The following is a 19,915-nucleotide window of genomic DNA, read 5'->3' on the forward strand; positions in this document are numbered from 1 at the left end:
GGAGGAAGTAATACCTCACCACAGAAGTGCCAAACCAATATTAGGAACACAAATGACAGAATTCATTGGGGGTTCAAGAATGAGGAATTAGTTCCAAGCAAGGCAGTGGAGAAGGAGTTGCAAACTATAGAGATGCAGACTGGGAAGGAAATGACAAAAGAAGTCAATACAAAGGCAAGAGGCACTATTTTTGCAAAATTTGAGAAAGAGGTAGTTGGAATTGCACTGTTGGAGGCAAGGGTGAAACAGCAGACTCAATTAATTAAGGGAAATAGTCCAAGGGACACCCCCAATCAAAGCAACGATCAGGCAGAATCAAGCAATATCTCTGGTGCCAGAAGCAGCAACCATGGCGCTGGAATAGAGGAAATCCACCTCAAAAACAGCAACCTGGAGGTTGATAGCCTTAAAAAAGGGTAGGAACTATAGCAGAATAAAGAAAGCAGCTTGATCAGATAGGGAAAAATGAATTGCAGATAGAAAAAGAGGAAAAGATGAAACAGGAGCAAGGAGAGGAAATGCAGGTTGATGAAGGAATTTCTGAAAAGATAAAGGTGGTAGCATTAAAAAAAGGAAGGAGAATGAACAAGCAAATCAAATCACCAACAAGAACCAGACAACCATTAAAGGAGTTAAATGGACAGTGTCATAGACCAGAACACCAATGGAAGCAAAAGGTTAGTTTGAGAAATGAGGAAATGAGGGATGCTGAGATGGAAGATCAAGACCAGAAAAGAAATAGAATTACTAAGATGTCTGTGTGTGATGCAGGGAAAGAAGTAGGGGTAGAGGCTAGCCCAACCTGGTCTCCAAAATCCACATGAGAATACTGGTGTGGAGTTCTCAAGGTGCAGGCAGCCCCTTGGCAATTCCATAGTTGAAGGAGGTTAACAACCTCTTCTCCCCCAATATGATTATTCTGAGTGTGACAAAAAATAAGACAAAGTTTATAAAAAATTTTAAAAAAGATTAAATTTTAATGAATGTTTTGTAGTCGAAGCAATGGATAGATTCGGTAGCATGACACTTATGTGGAACAATGACATAAAAATTTAGAAATCATACAGTCAACATTAACCATTGAAGCACATGTGTTAGACCTTGAAACACAAATGGATTGGTGGTTCATAGGTATTTATGCAAGTTGTTTGGATCAAGTCAAAGGAATCAATGGAAAGTTATTGGAGAAAGGAAAATGGATCTAGGAAAACATGTGGATAATAGCAGGTGCTTGTCAATGATATAGTATCCAATGAAAAAAATAGGGTGACAAGGTGAGAGAGCAATAAAGCTTTAGGGATTTTAGGAATTTGATTGCAGATAATGAGTTAATAGATATAGGTTTTGAAGGAAATCCCTGGATATGGTGTAATGATTGGGACTGGAAGGGTGAAGTAAGACAAAGGCTTCATAGAGCTCTATGTAGCCTACTCCGGTTTCAGACTTTTGATAGAGCTAAATGTGTGACAGCCCCACCTCCCCCTAAGGCGAACCAAAGGGTTCGGCGGACCACCTGCCCAACTCTCGCCGGGACTCACTACAGTCCTCAAATAAAATACATCACTCACATCCAATAACATAGGGTACAACCTCAAGAATAAACGAAATAACATTTTTCAAACTTAGAACGAGATAAAATACATTACAAATCTCAAGTAAGGGTATCATTCCCCGAATAAGACAAAACTCCTCAGTTCTCAAATAATTACATCAAATACTTATCAAGAGAATCGAATTCAAATTATATATGAGATATCCCTTCAGGTACTAATCACTCAATACAAGCGCTTTCTTTGGCCTCGAGTCTTGTGGAAAAAAATTATTTTTGGGGGTCACTAATTAAGTTTCAGAACTTCCACTTCCAAACCTGTTAAGGAAAACAAATTGGGGTGAGCTAACGCTCAGTGAGGCCAAGGGAAAAACATGCAAGCATGCTAGCAAAGATACAATATAAAGCAATAACTCGAGTAACCAATAACTGCGAAACATTAAGCAATTAGAGAATTTAATCACAATAAAAGGATACGGGAGCTCTCAGGAGCTAATCCACGCGCGATCCAAGCTCAGGTAGTTGACCCTCCGTCAACTTTCACAGTTATCCATGTAGAACTCCACTTACTACCTCCAGCCACCATGACACCCTCTTGGATCCGTAACCAAAAATGCATGTAGGTGGTATCACTTAACAAGTATACCTAGCAAGACCCCTTATTTGGATCAAGCTATAACACTTCCCAAGATTCACCAAGTTTCTCGACCAAGCCCTTGCCGGCTCGAGTTACAAGGCTAGCCAATGGGTTGGGGCGTCCCCCCCATTCACTTTTAGGTCGATGAGACGAAACTCCAATCGACAAGATTTGGTCATAGCATTGAGACGGGATGAGCGGTACCTCCTACCCTAAAAGGGCATGATACATTCTGCCGCTCAATGCTCACGAAAAACACTTTCATTTGCATTCACATGTAACACGTATCACTTATTAAGCAAGCAATTTCATGAAAGAGAGGACAAGGGCGATAAAGTACGCCCTAGCCTCATTAACTAGCAAGTACAAGAATCATTTCATTTAAACACTTCACATGCACTTGATACTCACCAAGTATCAAAAGTCAAAGTTTGAGAAATTAGCTCTAAGACGCTTCGCCGGGAGTTCCCTCGAAGTCCTCTTGAGATCCTGAAAGTATGCAATAATGGATTGTATCTCAAATTCCAGGCCATACAGTATTCGTGTAAAGAAAAGAAATTGTCAATTTTGACTCCAAAATTCAAGTTTCCAAAGTATTTCAGTTCATAAGAAACCGACTTTCAAATGAGGTCTCAAGTGATAGGTAAACTCAAGTTCACCATGAAAATAGGTTTGAAATGCTCTAAGAGTTGTAAAAATGTAACCTAGGCCCTTAAAAGAACATTTAGGTCCAAATTGGAAATTTTCACTTTTCGAGTCATTCTTGGAAAAATCAGTCCGGAAGTTCGGAAAGTCTAAAAATGGAAAATTTTACACCGTCAAAAACTTCATTCGAAGCATAACAACTTTACAGAAGGTCACTTTCCAAGAATCAAATCAGAAACAAGTCAATTTCTCCAAGAAAGTTTACTATGCAGTGAAGATAGGTCAAAACAGTCCAAGTTTTCCCAATAATTTTGGAATTTCGTTAAAAATCATAGAATCAAAACTAGCCTTTGAAATTTGATATGCATGTAAATTTCCAATCCAGGTTTCAAATAAAAAAAAAATGGAACTCGATTCCGATGTTCCTTGCTCAAGAAATAAAAAGTTTAAGTTCACTAAAATTCCTGGACTGTTGGCCTTTCCAGAAATTTTCCAGATTTAATGCACTTCGCTAATTAGGCCGTATCTCACTCGATTCTCAGTGAAATTGAAAACGGTTGGTGGATTTAGAAACTAGGTTTACAAGGCTATATATGTGTAGAAGAAATCATTTCCAAAATCCAGACATAAGTGGTTCAAAATCAAGCAGAAAAATGGATTTTCTGGACAGTCTCGGATGAACAGTAATAAGCAGGCAGCCAACTTTCAAAACTCGCCACGAGTCGCTCGGGATGAACTAGAAAATGAGCTTGGTACCATTTTAAAGCTCTAAGAGTCTACTTTCAAATGCTGCAAATGGCAGTCCATTTCGATCAACGAGCAAAACGTTATAGCTACACAAATGTTGCTGGTCAGAAAATTCTGGAGCTTGTTCCAGTTTTGCTTCTTTACTTGTAACTCAAAATTTAACCAACCATTTGGGTTGATTTTTGGTAGACAACCACAATACACATAGCACAACATATCTACACCAATTTGGAAGCTCAATTTGCACCAGAAAATTTTCGAAATTACAGGGCAGCAGCAAACAAGAAAGTCGGCAGCAAGTCAGAAATTTCAGACAGTACCTTTTCCAAATTTCTAACTTTCTTCCAACTTCATTCCATCAATCATTCTATATACATGTAACATAGCACAATATCAGCAACCAAAACATGTTAATTCATCAAATCAGCCACCAATAAGCATCCTCAAACCCTCGAGCATGTCATGAAATTGCAAGAACATAATTACTCAACCAATCAACCCAAATTCTACCATAGGTTGCAAACCCATGCTACCTTTGCTCCATTTGAGCTATAATTTTGCAAGATTGAAGTGTGGGTGAGTGAGTTACCTCAAAAACTTAGTTGGACAGCTTTAGAACAGAAATCTTGACCGAAATTCCTCCAAGAAAACCGATGAACAGCCCCCTCTTCCAAGCTAGGAACAAAGCCCTCTAATGGATGATGAAATTTGGAAGTGGATTGAGGTAATTTTGTAAGGATTTTGGCTAGATTTTTCTTCCCATCTTCTGCCCAATAGAGAGTGACGAGAGGAGAGAGAATGAAATCAGGTATTGTAATGAAAGTGGAGAGAATTGGTGCCTTAAGTCTAAGTGTCAACTCATGCTAGGTCTGTTTAGGGTTTTCGCGTGTCCAATTTTCGCGCTCGTTTGCAACTTTTGTGCACTAAACCTCTGAGGTAATTTCCCTAGTACATTAATAGAACATTACTAGTAGTCTAATATCATGTTCTTAAAATCTCCAATTAATCAAATTAATGTGCCTGTCGGGGCCTTTTCGGCACGCGCGCGTATAAAGGTCAAACTTAAGGGTTTTTTCGTTTGAACTTGGAAATTCAACTTATTCGATTCTAAAACTCTAAAATATGATAATCCAAATATATATATATAACAATAAAAATCACGATAAGCAATTCATCTTGAATAAATTTGGGCATTAAAATAATATACGCGTAAAGAACCAATCGGTAAAATTTATTTTCGAGAAATTCATGTACTTTAGTATTTTTTTTTTGGGTAACTCGAGTACGAAATATTTTTAAAATGACCAATTTAACAATATTTTGAAATAATAAAATTATTGGTCCTCATATCCTCTCCCCCTTAAGAGAATTTCGTTCTCGAAATTCATACCTTAACTCAAAAACTCCAGATGTCACTTTTGCATCCCATTCTTACGAATTGTAAAACTTTTTCTGCATTAAATATCATGTAAGTCTTGTATTCTTAATCTGTTCACGACGAGCGAGATAACAATTCCTTCATGCGGTTCACAGATTCAATTGCCTCAAGAAATTTGTCAATTCAAGAACAAATGATGTAATAGCCCTTTAAATTGGTATACGCAATGAACTTTAAATATCTCGCAGATCAAATTCAATAAGATCTTATTAGCACACAAGTTTTGTCCTACTGGACCTTAACCCTAGTAATCTTTCAAAATAGATAGTAAGAGCCCTCAAGAATCAATAACTTCAAAATCATATCTAGTTCCGTACACATGTATGCAAATATTGAAGTACGAATTGAAACCTTACATTCAATAATATCTTATTGTAGTCCCCAAGTCATTTATGAGTATTATTGCCAATTTTTAACCCAAATACGACTTAAAGACCCAAATCCATTAATGCTACTGGTGTATTCATTACTCCCAATGGCATAATTGAATTTCAAAGTGCTTACTTTTCTGATGAACTAGCCTTAATCATATCTTCCTCTAGAATCCTCAATTAGTTGTAGACCTGTATTAAATCTAACTTGGAAAGTACTACTGTCTCTTGTAGATACCCAAATGATTCATTTATGCAAGGTAAAAGATATTTATTCCTGATACCCACTTGATTCCAGTCTCGATATTATAGACATGGCTTTCTCAAAAGGTTATAAGCATAACAAAATTTAGATATACGAATAAGTCATGAAATTGATTAAATGCAAAGTAAACTTTCATTTGCTATAAAAGACCATAATAGTTTCATAAAGTTAGGATAAGTTTATCAAATCATTTCAAAAGAAAAGAGAATAAACAATATTGTAGCAAAACATGCTAAGTCATCCATGTTCAAAGCAACAAAAGATTTCATCCCTTACACAAAAGATTACAACCTTCAAAAGTCTCAGCATAGGCTAGGTTATAATCATAATTCCTGTCCTTAAGCAAAATCAAATCCATCTTCACTCGTAGAGCTTCTAATACTTTGGTTCTTCTCACAACCATTAGTATTAACAACTCCCTCTAACACTCGACTGTTTTGCAGCAGACTTAACGAGCTGCTGAGGAGTTCATCGGGCAACTTAAAACTTAATGCTCAGGACTCCCGCATAGCAAGCATTTCCTTGTTTCCTTCAGCCCATAATCTCAGTGTGATTAAACTTGCCACAGTATCCACAAGTTACGGCCTGATTAGCTTGAGAATTCTCCTTTTTCTTTTTCTTCTTTTCTCTCTGCTCCACAACAAATTCATGTTCACATCTCTCTTTACGTTTCCCTTTTTTCATTATGGGAGTTTCCTTCACTACCCTTAACTTGGTTGCTAGAAATATACTGAGGTGAAACTTGAATAGTGGGTCGCATCCCCTCAAGTTTTTTTTTTCTTTCCTGAAGTTCCTCCAATACTCCTTCGTATTTCTTTTTCATTTCCAATTTCTTGTTCCATAATTCCATCTTCTCTACAAACTCTTGTTTGCATCGTTCTTCCCAGAATTCAACCAATTTAGTCTGAAATTCCAACTCCTTGCGAAGAACTTTTATTTCTATACGCATCTCTTCCAAACTTTTCATTTCATCCATTTGCTTAATCCTAACTGTCAGCCTATCAACAACTCAAAGCATCTAAATGAGTACCAAATCAAAATTTAAAACTTAACTATCCACAACCTATAAATTCTCACGCATCTAAGTCATCCAGGTATATTTACTCTTACCTCTCCACGAATTTGATACGTAAGAAAATTCACACCTACAAATAAAGTAATACCCCTTGATATAATGATATGTACTTCCGTTCTAAGGTCTTACTCACGTATGTAGTGAAACCATAAATTACACGCCATAAGAAACAAGTTCCAAACCTTGACTAAAAACTGTTACGCACTAATAAGACCAGAATCCTTTTCCTCAAAAGTTTGTCTAAATCAAATCAATCATGACCTACAAGATAAAGTCGAGACTTTTGATATATTTTGAATGTATCTGTGGCAAAATGCGATTCAAAATTTTCAAAATTATAGTTAAAGATACAAATTTTCTTCATGATCCAAAACTAAATTTTCTTAGTAAGAGATTTCAAATAATGTTTAACCACAATCATCAATACATATTTCAAATCTCTCAAATAGATTTAAGAAGATTAATCATGCAACTTAATGCATGAATTTTAAAACATATATATAATAATCATAACATATACATGGAGGGTGTTCCAACACTTTTCCTCAAAGTTTCGAGTTAAATCTATGTTCGGGTAAAGCGTATATTTTAGAAAATACCTTTAAGAAAGATAAATAGACATGTAGGTTCATATTCGCATAACCTGTGATCCAACACCTTTACCACCCTTTTATATCCAAACCAAGAGCTAACTCTACTAGTACATAAAACCCGATCATTTCTAATCTCTGATTCATAACAAATAGGCATTCATGTTCCTAAGAAAAGATTCGAACTTGAACTCTATCTGATTTCGATTCTCAAACGAGTTCAAAATGTGTATACATATATATATATATATATATATAAATTTTGTGAAAAAGTAAAACAAGTGAATCTGGGTATAGTAATTGTCAAGTAAAATTGAAAGCGCTTTTGTTCAAGTAGAATAAATAGGTAATGAGTTCAAATCATCTCACCAAACCAACGAAATACTTTCGGAGTTCAAACTTCATAAAAGTTGAAAGATGGCCATAGGACCACTCATAATATACGTATAAAGCAACTATTAAAATTTTGCACAAGAAAATCTCATCAAGTTCCCAACTAGGTTAATCCATTATACACTGGTAGATCTAATCTTCTGGTTTATTCTCGATTCATATTCAGTACTAGGGTCTCATTAAATTATATAAGACTATCCATCAATTTTGTCATGAGTACAGGGTTGTCTAAACCCTGGGCCACGACCCCTTTTTCCCATTCCTGCTGCTATACTTAATAGAAGTCTATAAGCACAAGAAAAGGAATAATTAAGCATAAAAGAACTTAATGCATATACAAGTTGCAAAAATATTTAGAATCAAAACATGCTTCTTTACATGTATCAAAAGTTATAGCACGAGTTAGAAGTCACAAAACAAGCCCAATATGTCAAATACTGCATATAGGCAATTAAGTGCCACAAAATATAGAAGTATATGCAAGCAGGATACAAAAGGCCTCACGGCGTGCACCACCCTTCCTAAGTCCTTAGTTAAACCAAAGGATCCAAATATCACTAATTTCAATTAGATCACATGCCTTTCCGAAATTAGATCCAATCAAACCATAACACAAGCTGAAACCAAAGGTTATCCATTCGAAATTCAAAATCTTTAATAAGCAAGCCACCAGTCAGAGTACCATCATCTCCAAGAATAACCAGTCTTAGGGTTTTATAGTTAAAGCCTCAAGCTCCAAGTTCAAACCCAAGAAATAAGTACAACTTGCTAACTTACGTGTCAAATGGAAACCAAGTCAATTCACACTAACTTCGTGCTCTTGAATGCGGTTATTCTATATTTCAAAGTTCCTTCAGCCCGTACACCTAAAGATAGGCTCACTCTTCTTGAAAACCAAGAATTTTAAAACATAAGAAGAGTAATCAAAGTAACCAAAAATCTTATCAAGTTCAAGATTTACATTATAAAAACATAAGTTCGCCATTCTTCCGAAAACTCAAGATTTTTTTTTTTTGTAAAGCATAGACAAATTCAGGTGTGAGAATACACCAGTATACAATCAAGGGGAAAAACTTAGTTTAGAAAATTTTAATCTTGTATCAGCCCATCATATACAAAATTCAACAAACTCATCAGTTATTCACAAATTTTCAGATTGAAATTCAAGTAAAATTCACATATTTACCAAAATCAGAAAATTATACATACTTAAAGTATATATATATTATTTCCAATCATCGTTTGAAAATAAAACTAGTACATCCTCGTTTTTCTTTAGAATTTCAAAGCAGAAATTCTCTAGGAGGTAAATGGGCGGGAAAATGCATTTTATTCCTTTGAAACTCTTTTATCTTGGTTCAAAATCACCATACATGGAGTTTGATCATCAAATCCCGGTCTCTTATCCTCTATAGCCAGTACTAATAATTGTCTCAATTCTTTCCATACTTACAAGTATAATAATAATTCAAATTCATCCAATCTTTCACTACTAATCCTCATCCCATATTTTCCATCAATATAACATCACCTAATTCCTCAATTTTTTTTTTATTTCTACAAGTCCCAAGTAAGAAACTCTCAAATAATCAATTTCTGTAACCCCTAGGATACAATAGGTACTCATTCACATAATATTCAAATTACTCCCACAGTCAGGCATCCAAAACTTTAAGTCTAGGATACACTACGAGATCTAGGGCCTGGGCTCTGATACCAACTGTGACAGCCCCACCTCCCCCTAAGGCGAACCAAAGGGTTCGGCGGACCACCTGCCCAACTCTCGCCGGGACTCACTACAGTCCTCAAATAAAATACATCACTCACATCCAATAACATAGGGCACAACCTCAAGAATAAACGAAATAACATTTTTCAAACTTAGAACGAGATAAGATACATTACAAATCTCAAGTAAGGGTATCATTCCCCGAATAAAATAAAAGTCCTCAGTTCTCAAATAATTACATCAAATACTTATCAAGAGAATCGAATTCAAATTATATATGAGATATCCTTTCAGGCACTAATCACTCAATACAAGCGCTTTCTTTGGCCTCGAGCCTTGTGGGAAAAAATTATTTTTGGGGGTCACTAATTAAGTCTCAGAACTTCCACTTCCAAACCTGTTAAGGAAAACAAATTGGGGTGAGCTAACGCTCAGTGAGGCCAAGGGAAAAACATGCAAGCATGCTAGCAAAGATACAATATAAAGCAATAACTCGAGTAACCAATAATTGCGAAACATTAAGCAATTAGAGAATTTAATCACAATAAAAGGATACGGGAGCTCTCAGGAGCTAATCCACGCGCGATCCAAGCTCAGGTAGTTGACCCTCCGTCAACTTTCACAGTTATCCATGTAGAACTCCACTTACTACCTCCAGCCACCATGACACCCTCTTGGATCCGTAACCAAAAATGCATGTAGGTGGTATCACTTAACAAGTATACCTAGCAAGACCCCTTATTTGGATCAAGCTATAACACTTCCCAAGATTCACCAAGTTTCTCGACCAAGCCCTTGCCGGCTCGAGTTACAAGGCTAGCCAATGGGTTGGGGCGTCCCCCCCATTCACTTTTAGGTCGATGAGACGAAACTCCAATCGACAAGATTTGGTCATAGCATTGAGACGGGATGAGCGGTACCTCCTACCCTAAAAGGGCATGATACATTCTGCCGCTCAATGCTCACGAAAAACACTTTCATTTGCATTCACATGTAACACGTATCACTTATTAAGCAAGCAATTTCATGAAAGAGAGGACAAGGGCGATAAAGTACGCCCTAGCCTCATTAACTAGCAAGTACAAGAATCATTTCATTTAAACACTTCACATGCACTTGATACTCACCAAGTATCAAAAGTCAAAGTTTGAGAAATTAGCTCTAAGACGCTTCGCCGGGAGTTCCCTCGAAGTCCTCTTGAGATCCTGAAAGTATGCAATAATGGATTGTATCTCAAATTCCAGGCCATACAGTATTCGTGTAAAGAAAAGAAATTGTCAATTTTGACTCCAAAATTCAAGTTTCCAAAGTATTTCAGTTCATAAGAAACCGACTTTCAAATGAGGTCTCAAGTGATAGGTAAACTCAAGTTCACCATGAAAATAGGTTTGAAATGCTCTAAGAGTTGTAAAAATGTAACCTAGGCCCTTAAAAGAACATTTAGGTCCAAATTGGAAATTTTCATTTTTCTCGTCATTCTTGGAAAAATCAGTTCGGAAGTTCGGAAAGTCTAAAAATGGAAAATTTTACACCGTCAAAAACTTCATTCGAAGCATAACAACTTTACAGAAGGTCACTTTCCAAGAATCAAATCAGAAACAAGTCAATTTCTCCAAGAAAGTTTACTATGCATTGAAGATAGGTCAAAACAGTCCAAGTTTTCCCAATAATTTTGGAATTTCGTTAAAAATCATAGAATCAAAACTAGCCTTTGAAATTTGATATGCATGTAAATTTCCAATCCAGGTTTCAAATAAAAAAAAATGGAACTCGATTCCGATGTTCCTTGCTCAAGAAATAAAAAGTTTAAGTTCACTAAAATTCCTGGACTGTTGGCCTTTCCAGAAATTTTCCAGATTTAATGCACTTCGCTAATTAGGCCGTATCTCACTCGATTCTCAGTGAAATTGAAAACGGTTGGTGGATTTAGAAACTAGGTTTACAAGGCTATATTTGTGTAGAAGAAATCATTTCCAAAATCCAGACATAAGTGGTTCAAAATCAAGCAGAAAAATGGATTTTCTGGACAGTCTCGGATGAACAGTAATAAGCAGGCAGCCAACTTTCAAAACTCGCCACGAGTCGCTCGGGATGAACTAGAAAATGAGCTTGGTACCATTTTAAAGCTCTAAGAGTCTACTTTCAAATGCTGCAAATGGCAGTCCAGTTCGATCAACGAGCAAAACGTTATAGCTACACAAATGTTGCTGGTCAGAAAATTCTGGAGCTTGTTCCAGTTTTGCTTCTTTACTTGTAACTCAAAATTTAACCAACCATTTGGGTTGATTTTTGGTAGACAACCACAATACACATAACACAACATATCTACACCAATTTGGAAGCTCAATTTGCACCAGAAAATTTTCGAAATTACAGGGCAGCAGCAAACAAGAAAGTCGGCAGCAAGTCAGAAATTTCAGACAGTACCTTTTCCAAATTTCTAACTTTCTTCCAACTTCATTCCATCAATCATTCTATATACATGTAACATAGCACAATATCAGCAACCAAAACATGTTAATTCATCAAATCAGCCACCAATAAGCATCCTCAAACCCTCGAGCATGTCATGAAATTGCAAGAACATAATTACTCAACCAATCAACCCAAATTCTACCATAGGTTGCAAACCCATGCTACCTTTGCTCCATTTGAGCTATAATTTTGCAAGATTGAAGTGTGGGTGAGTGAGTTACCTCAAAAACTTAGTTGGACAGCTTTAGAACAGAAATCTTGACCGAAATTCCTCCAAGAAAACCGATGAACAGCCCCCTCTTCCAAGCTAGGAACAAAGCCCTCTAATGGATGATGAAATTTGGAAGTGGATTGAGGTAATTTTGTAAGGATTTTGACTAGATTTTTCTTCCCATCTTCTGCCCAATAGAGAGTGACGAGAGGAGAGAGAATGAAATCAGGTATTGTAATGAAAGTGGAGAGAATTGGTGCCTTAAGTCTAAGTGTCAACTCATGCTAGGTCTGTTTAGGGTCTTCGCGTGTCCAATTTTCGCGCTCGTTTGCAACTTTTGTGCACTAAACCTCTGAGGTAATTTCCCTAGTACATTAATAGAACATTACTAGTAGTCTAATATCATGTTCTTAAAATCTCCAATTAATCAAATTAATGTGCCTGTCGGGGCCTTTTCGGCACGCGCGCGTATAAAGGTCAAATTTAAGGGTTTTTTCGTTTGAACTTGGAAATTCAACTTATTCGATTCTAAAACTCTAAAATATGATAATCCAAATATATTTGGGCATTAAAATAATATACGCGTAAAGAACCAATCGGTAAAATTTATTTTCGAGAAATTCATGTACTTCAGTATTTTTTTTTTTTGGTAACTCGAGTACGAAATATTTTTAAAATGACCAATTTAACAATATTTTGAAATAATAAAATTATGGGTCCTCACAAAATGTGCTTGTGTGGAGAATTATGGGTCTGATCATAGCATGCTAATGATTGACAATAACCCCCAAAATCACGGGAAGAAGAAGAGGTTTCTTTTTTATAAACGTTTGCTACAACATGATGAGATACATCAAGTGATCAAGAATGCTTGAAATATGGATTGTGAAAGGTCAAGAATGCTTGAAATATGGATTGTGAAAGGCTAAGAATGTTTAGACTCACAAAGAAAATTACCAACTGCAAAATAGCTCTCCTTAAGTGGAAAAATAAATTCCAAGGAAACTCCAAGCTAAAAATTGCCCAGTTCAAGCAACAAATGGAGCAAGTGAAAAAAAAATCAGATGAAGAGAACAGAAAAGAGAAAATTAGAGACTTGAAGATTCAGCCGAAGGAAGCATACTTAGAAGAAGAATTGTACTGTAGTCAAGAAAACAGATGCATTTTGCTAAGAGAGGGGGATAAAAACACCCAATATTTTCATGCTAGTGTGACAGGCAGAAGGAAAATAGAATGTAGAATCTGCAAAGAGAAGACGAATCATGGACAGGGAGTGAAGAGGAACTGGGATTGGAGGTAGTAGGTTACTATAACCAACTCTTCAACAGTTTAGGGGTGAAGTGTTTAGATGAAATTTTAGATGGTATACCACATACAATTTCTAAGCAAATGAATGATAACCTAACCAAAGTGGTAGAAAAAGTGGACATCAAGAGTGCATTGTTCTCCATGAATCCAAACAAATCCCCAGGTAATGATGGTATGAGTCCTTTTTTTTTTTCCAAGAATTTTGGTATATTATTAAAGATTATATCATCGGTGCCATCCAAACCTTTTTTCCATTCTAGCATTATGCTGAAGTCTTTGAATCATATGCTGATCTGTTTAATTCCTAAAGTGGAAAATCCCACTATTTTGAAGCATTACAGACCCTTAAGTGTCTATAAAGTTCTGTACAAAATCATCTCCACAATCCTCTCTAATAGACTCAAAAAGGTTTTGAATGGCTGTATTAGTAAAATTTGGCTGCTTTTGTCCCTGGTAGGCAGATTTTACACAGTGTTATAATTTCTTAAGACTTTTACATCATTTAAAAAATAAAAGGCAAGGAAAGGATGCATATTTTGTCTTGAAATTAGATATGTCAAAAGTGTATGATAGAGTGGAATGGAGATTTTTCGAAGAAATAATGAAGAGGATGGACTTTTGTGATATGTGGATCAAGTGGATCATGAGTTGTATCTCAAGAATCACCTACTCCTTTAACATCAATGGAGAGTTAAGAGGATATGTGATTCCAAAGAGAGGAATCAGACAAGGAGACCCTTTGTCTCCATACATATTTTTGCTGTGCTCTGAAGGTTTCACTAATTTTCCCAAGAATGCAAGAAAAGAAAAGAGGATCATAGGAATGAAAATTTGTAAAGAAGGACCATCAATAGCTCACTTGTTTATAACAGGTGATTCTCTGGTTTTTAGCAAGGCAGATCCTACTGAAGCAGCTAAGTTGATACAGATATTGAGAATGTATGAGAAAGGCTCTGATCAAGTGATTAATTTGAAAAAGTCTTGTGTGTTATCTAGTAAAAATGTGTCTCAGTCAACACACAAGGAGATATGCAGAAACTTTGAGAACCGTCAAGCTGTATCCTAAGGGAAATACCTGGGCTTGCCCATGGTTATAACAAGGACAAAACAGCAAATATTTGGGTTTATCAGAGATAGCTATGAGAGGAGAATGAAGCAATGGAAGAATAAACTATTTAGTGCTACTGGTAAAGAAGTGTTACTTAAAGCAGTGTTTATGGCATTTTGCACTTATGCCATTTCTTGCTTCAAGTTGCCAGTCAAGTTATGCAAAGAATTGAGTTCCATGATGTCCAATTTCTGGTAGGGATAGGCAAACGGAAAGAAGAAAATCCACTGGTGTTCTTGGCAAAAACTCACACAAGAGAAGAAGAGGGATGGACTGAGTTTTAGAGGTCTACAAAATTTTAATAGAGCCCTGTTGGAGAAACAAGTATGGATACTGATAACAAATCCTAATTCACTGGTAGCCAAGGTTCTAAAATGCCAAATATTATCCTAAGGAGTCCATTTTCAAATGTAAAGTCCACCAAAATGCTTCTTGGATTTGGCAGAGTTTGATAGGGGTCAGGGAGAATGTGGAAAGAGGAACCAGAAGAAAGATTGGAAATGGTAAAAGTACAAGAATATAGGATGATAACTGGAGACCTGAGAATCCACAAGGGAAGCCTATATCAGCTAAGCCTCAGGAATGCACTGTTCAAAAAGTGGAGGTCCTAATACACAATTTCAAGTGGAAGAGACCTCTGGCAGGGAGGATAGTCTCTTTTGGTTACACAGTGGAAATGGCCAGGATACAGTAGAGTCAAGATATAAGGAACTCAACAGGCAAGGCAGCATATGGCAACAAAGGATCTGCAGGAGAAGAAACAAGCATGGAGGAGAAGCACTTATGGAAACATCTGTGGAAACTCAACATAAAACACAAATTGAAGCTATTTATTTGGAAATGCATGAACAAGGCCCTTCCTATTAATGAAGTCATCTATAATAGAATCAAGATGGGTACACCAATACGAAGAATCTGTGGAGAGGATATAGAGACAATAGAACATTTCTTTTTTCATTGCAGGACAGCTGAGGAAGTGTGGCAGTTATCACCAGTGAGATGGGATGGACTAGAAGATCAAAAACTTCAGGAAGTGGTGGAGTGCACTGACTGAAGCTAAATGTAGACTAGAAGGAGTGGAACATATAGCACTCACTGTTAATATCTTATGGCAGCTATGGAAGGCTAGAAATGGAAGAACCTTCAATGAGACTCCAAGACATCCAATCAAGATCATACAGAAGGCACATGGTGAATGGCTGGAATTCACAGAAGTAAGGGAGAAAGATAAAAAGGATGAGCACACCAGAAACAGCAAGAGCAGAAAGTGTGCAGCAGGAAAGAAACGAGGCAATTGGTTTCATAAACCTCAGCATAATAACGAAACAGAAAGCAGACAGCTGCGAGATGGGGATTTGAATCATAGCAGAAAATAGCAGCTATCAAGTCCTAGCTCAATGGGCACTAAAGGAGTTCAGCTGAGGAAATAATCTCATGAACCATGCTGTGGCCATAAAACTTGCATCATGTAAGGCAAGGGAACAACAGTGGAGAAAGATCAAGGTAGGAGTCCCACAGCAGCACTTACTAAAGATGCTAAGAGCCAACAAGTCCAAAGACATGAGATTGTACTCCCACCTAGAGGATATCCATAACTTATGCTCTATGACTGTGGAATGCTAATTTGTTTTGACTAGAACCAAAAAATACTGATAGAATTTACTCTATTAGCAATTATGCTCTAAGTATATCTTTTGACGAGGTGTGGTTTAACCCTCAGTGCCATAGTGCACTTGTTCACACACAATATCAATAAAATCACCTATCGTTTCTGGAGAAAAAAAAAAGTCACCAAAGGGGTGCATGTTTAACCTGAACCGGCAAAGTCCAACATGGATGAATTGAAATTCACAAAATACTGCCAATATTAAATTGATGGTTGATGGTATGTGGTGGTCGGTTCGAAATGCTTTGTTCCAAATTGAAATATCCTCATCTGGTGACTACAATAATGGATCCTGTCAGTAGTCGACTTTAATATTGTGATTGCGTTTAGCTGTTTAGATTAAAAAAATGTTTTATTTAGGTACAATTGATCTTAAATTAGATGCTAGTAGCATTCTTGCATTACAATTCAGAAACAAAAAGGTTCAAGTATGTATGGCGGAGGCGATGTCATAGAAAATGCAATTTTTCTGGCAGTCATGAAAGGAATCCCTAATTCAAAGGAGCTGATAACATAAATGTGACTTGAGAATGCAGTTTTAATGGCATATTCTACAGTGACTTGAAAATACCAAAAGCGCTCACTCATTCAAATAAAGCAAAATACGCATGAAAAAGAAATTAAGATCATGAAATTGTAGAATCACACTGATGATGCACACCATTTGGGTAGAAATTCCTATGCCATCAAAACTCTAGCAGAAATTCCTATGCCCTCAAAACTCTAGCAATTTCTTTGAAAGTTTCCGAGATTTTGAGTGATGTGTTGTTTAGTCACATTTTAATTGCCTAAATGGAGCAATACTAATGGAACACAAGAGGGATATCTAATACAGGATTACAAATGAAGGATTTAGATAGCAGGAAACTAGAGGATGTTATCTTCAGCCAATGTTAGTACTGGATGAAGTAATACTTTGGATGACAAACAACCTTGAATATCTGTAGTTGCTCACCATAAGGAACAAACAGAGAACCGAGCATAAACTTGATGCTTTTACAACAAACAGCAGAAAATCTAAACAATGAACAATGCAAACTTTCTTTGAGGGAAAACGTTTTTATAGCTCTTAAATTGCATGAATGTTTTGAACGTGCAGAATTAGCGTTTGATCACATACAATTATCATTTTCAGGTAAATTGAGTTGATATGAAGATACAAAGTTTTGTAATGGATATAAATTATGAATGAATGTTATGGGCAGAAAATAAGATTAATCTGAATAATCGGCCTTTAAGATCACAAATGACTGGTGATAGTTTATTCATAGGCAAGCTGGTCGTATCAAAGAGCATTGATAATTTTCTCCAATGCATATTCAACCCCTCATTAGTTCCGAACCAGAGGAATTCAATCAACAAAGTTGGAAGTTACGGACAGTAAAACAAATGTTCAACTGCATATTTCAACATATGACAGCGTTACTGTACTTCTTTAGGAAGTGAGAAATTCCACGTCTACAAATTACCAGAAACAAGTTGAATTATTACTGATATCAGCACTAATCAAAGTCCATAGCAGCGTAAAGCTAAATTAAAGTTGAATGTAAACCTAGCAAGGATAAAGCAACGATAGAATTACCATCAACTTCCGACCACATTTCAGTCATCCATGTCAAGAAGCAACTTTTCCTTTTTCTTTGACCTCTTCTCCATTTTCTTTCACCCCTTTGGTCAAGGTTTCTTCTGAACTCTTCACCTCACTGTCACCTTCTTTCTGTTTCTCTTTCTCTTCTTTCTCAGCTCTTAGTCTTTCTTCTTCCTCTGCTTTGAGTTTTGCTTCCTCTTCAGCTTTCAGCCTCGCATCTTCCTTGGCTTGCTCAATTGCTTTGATCAATCTCTCTAAACATATGTCAGCACCCTCTCCAGCAGCCTTTGGCATCAAATTTTCTGCAACATCTGCTGGAGTCACGTTGGTTTCCTCCAACATATGTTCAATCTCGGAAAACAGATTGTGGGACTCAATGTCCAAGTAATTCTTAGCCAATACCTTGAATGCTTCAAACCTACAATATGACAGTTCAATGTGCTTATCCATCCTCCCTCTTCTAATGAGAGCAGGATCAAGCTTTTCAACAAAATTAGTTGTGAAAACAATAAGCTTTTCGCCCCCTAAAGCTGACCAAAGCCCATCGATGAAGTTCAGAAGCCCTGAAAGAGTAACCTGGCTGCTTTTCTTTTCCTCCATATTTTTCATCTTCTTCTTGACCGGATCATTTTCGTCCTTCTCATCCTCGTTTTTCTCTTTTTTCTTCTCCCTTTGCCCCGTGAGATCAAGGGAACAATCGATATCTTCTATTACAATAATAGCTTTTCCAGATGTATCAATCAGCAATTTCCTCAATTCAGTGTTATCCTTAACTGAAGTCAACTCGAGATCATACACATCATACTTCATGAAAGTAGCCATGGCAGCAATCATAGAGGACTTACCGGTTCCAGGAGGACCATAAAGAAGATATCCGCGTTTCCATGCCTTGCCTATCTTTGCATAATAGTCTTTGGATTTGCTAAAAGTGATGAGATCATCAATGATTTCTTGCTTCTTCTTAGGTTCCATGGCCAGAGTATCAAACGTGGATGGATGCTCGAAAACAACACTGCTCCACATTGTCCTCCTGTACCCATACCAGCCTTCACTCTTGTTGTTGGTGTACAACTTCCGCTGCCTCTGACTTACAGTGATAGCTTTTCCCTGATCTAGTACATGTTTCAGATACATCTTTGTGATGATTTCTCGATGCTTTTTGTGAAAAGTGAGCGTGAAGTACCTCTTTGCCTCTTCTCTGGGATAGATTGAAAAGGACTGGGTGGGAGGAGCGTGTTTGCTGGAAGACCACCAAAGCTTGATTCGCTCGTATTCGTCAGTAACCTCTTCCGCCTCCTGCATACTGAGGACTATCTGTTCACAATCTTGGATCACGTTGGCTCTGAGACGCTTTGCTTGCTTGGTAGAGTTCTTATCTAGGTATCTTTCAATGGCCACAAAGGCTCTACTTCGCTCAAAACCATCTCCTTGATATTCAGGGAATATGATTTGGATATATGGGTAGACAAAGCTTCTAAGTTTCTCCCCAAATCTCCTAATTTGGACACGAAGTTCGTAGGGGAAATAGTTTTGATACATAGTCCAGACAAACATTATGCTAGCCATAGCTGAGCCTAAACTAGCCCACATTTCCCCCATGGCCATCATTTTACTTCACAGAACTGATATGTTTTGAAGCGGTTGTAAGTTTTGTTTCAGAGCTACCTTGCTTTGCTTATTTATGGGGAGAAATTCAATTGATTCTCTGTTTTGACCATCTTCTCCGAAGCCACCCCCTTTTTTGTCTGCAAGTGTTCTAAATGCAGGCCCACTCATCAGATAAATTACTCATAGTCCTCTTGTGCTTTTGCATGATAGAATATGACCTCATAAAGTTTCAAAATACTCACATAAACCCCTTGTCATTCTACGTAAAATAGAAATTTGACGAAAACGATTTTGGCAACTTCAAAATATCAATATTGCGCTTACTTAAACATTAAATAGAATACAAGTATAACTACTTTACATAAAATTATAAAAAAATTATGTGAAATGATGTAAAACTATAAAAAGGTTGAGTAGATATATATATATACAAAATTATAGAGGAATTACGAGCATATTGTGAAACTTTAAAATGGTCACATAATATTACGTAAAATTGTGGGGTTATGACT

The 19,915-nt window shown here is 36.7% G+C and overlaps 1 protein-coding gene across 6 annotated transcripts; it reads right to left on the bottom strand.

The window, feature by feature from the left end:
* Nucleotides 1-1,598: 1,598 nt before the first annotated feature.
* On the bottom strand, nucleotides 1,599-19,528 carry LOC113698806 (AAA-ATPase ASD, mitochondrial-like). 6 transcript variants are annotated; one of them, XR_011817478.1, is made up of 5 exons: nucleotides 17,790-19,528; nucleotides 10,567-10,644; nucleotides 4,168-9,836; nucleotides 2,598-2,675; nucleotides 1,599-1,867 (listed from the first exon to the last, which is right to left on the bottom strand). XR_011817478.1 is itself a non-coding variant. In XM_027218755.2 (2 exons), the coding sequence occupies exon 1, from the start codon at nucleotides 19,401-19,403 to the stop codon at nucleotides 17,823-17,825; it is 1,581 nt and encodes a 526-aa protein (XP_027074556.1). In that variant the 5' UTR covers nucleotides 19,404-19,528; the 3' UTR covers nucleotides 1,599-1,867; nucleotides 17,790-17,822. The 6 variants fall into 6 exon arrangements, 2 of the variants coding, with proteins under 2 accessions (XP_027074556.1, XP_027074554.1); XR_011817479.1 differs by lacking the exon at nucleotides 17,790-19,528 and adding an exon at nucleotides 11,867-12,127; XR_003450306.2 differs by lacking the exon at nucleotides 10,567-10,644.
* Between the last annotated feature and the right edge of the window lie 387 nt (nucleotides 19,529-19,915).

The sequence above is a fragment of the Coffea arabica genome, chromosome 7c (genome assembly GCF_036785885.1).
Source record: "Coffea arabica cultivar ET-39 chromosome 7c, Coffea Arabica ET-39 HiFi, whole genome shotgun sequence".
NCBI lineage: Eukaryota > Viridiplantae > Streptophyta > Magnoliopsida > Gentianales > Rubiaceae > Coffea > Coffea arabica.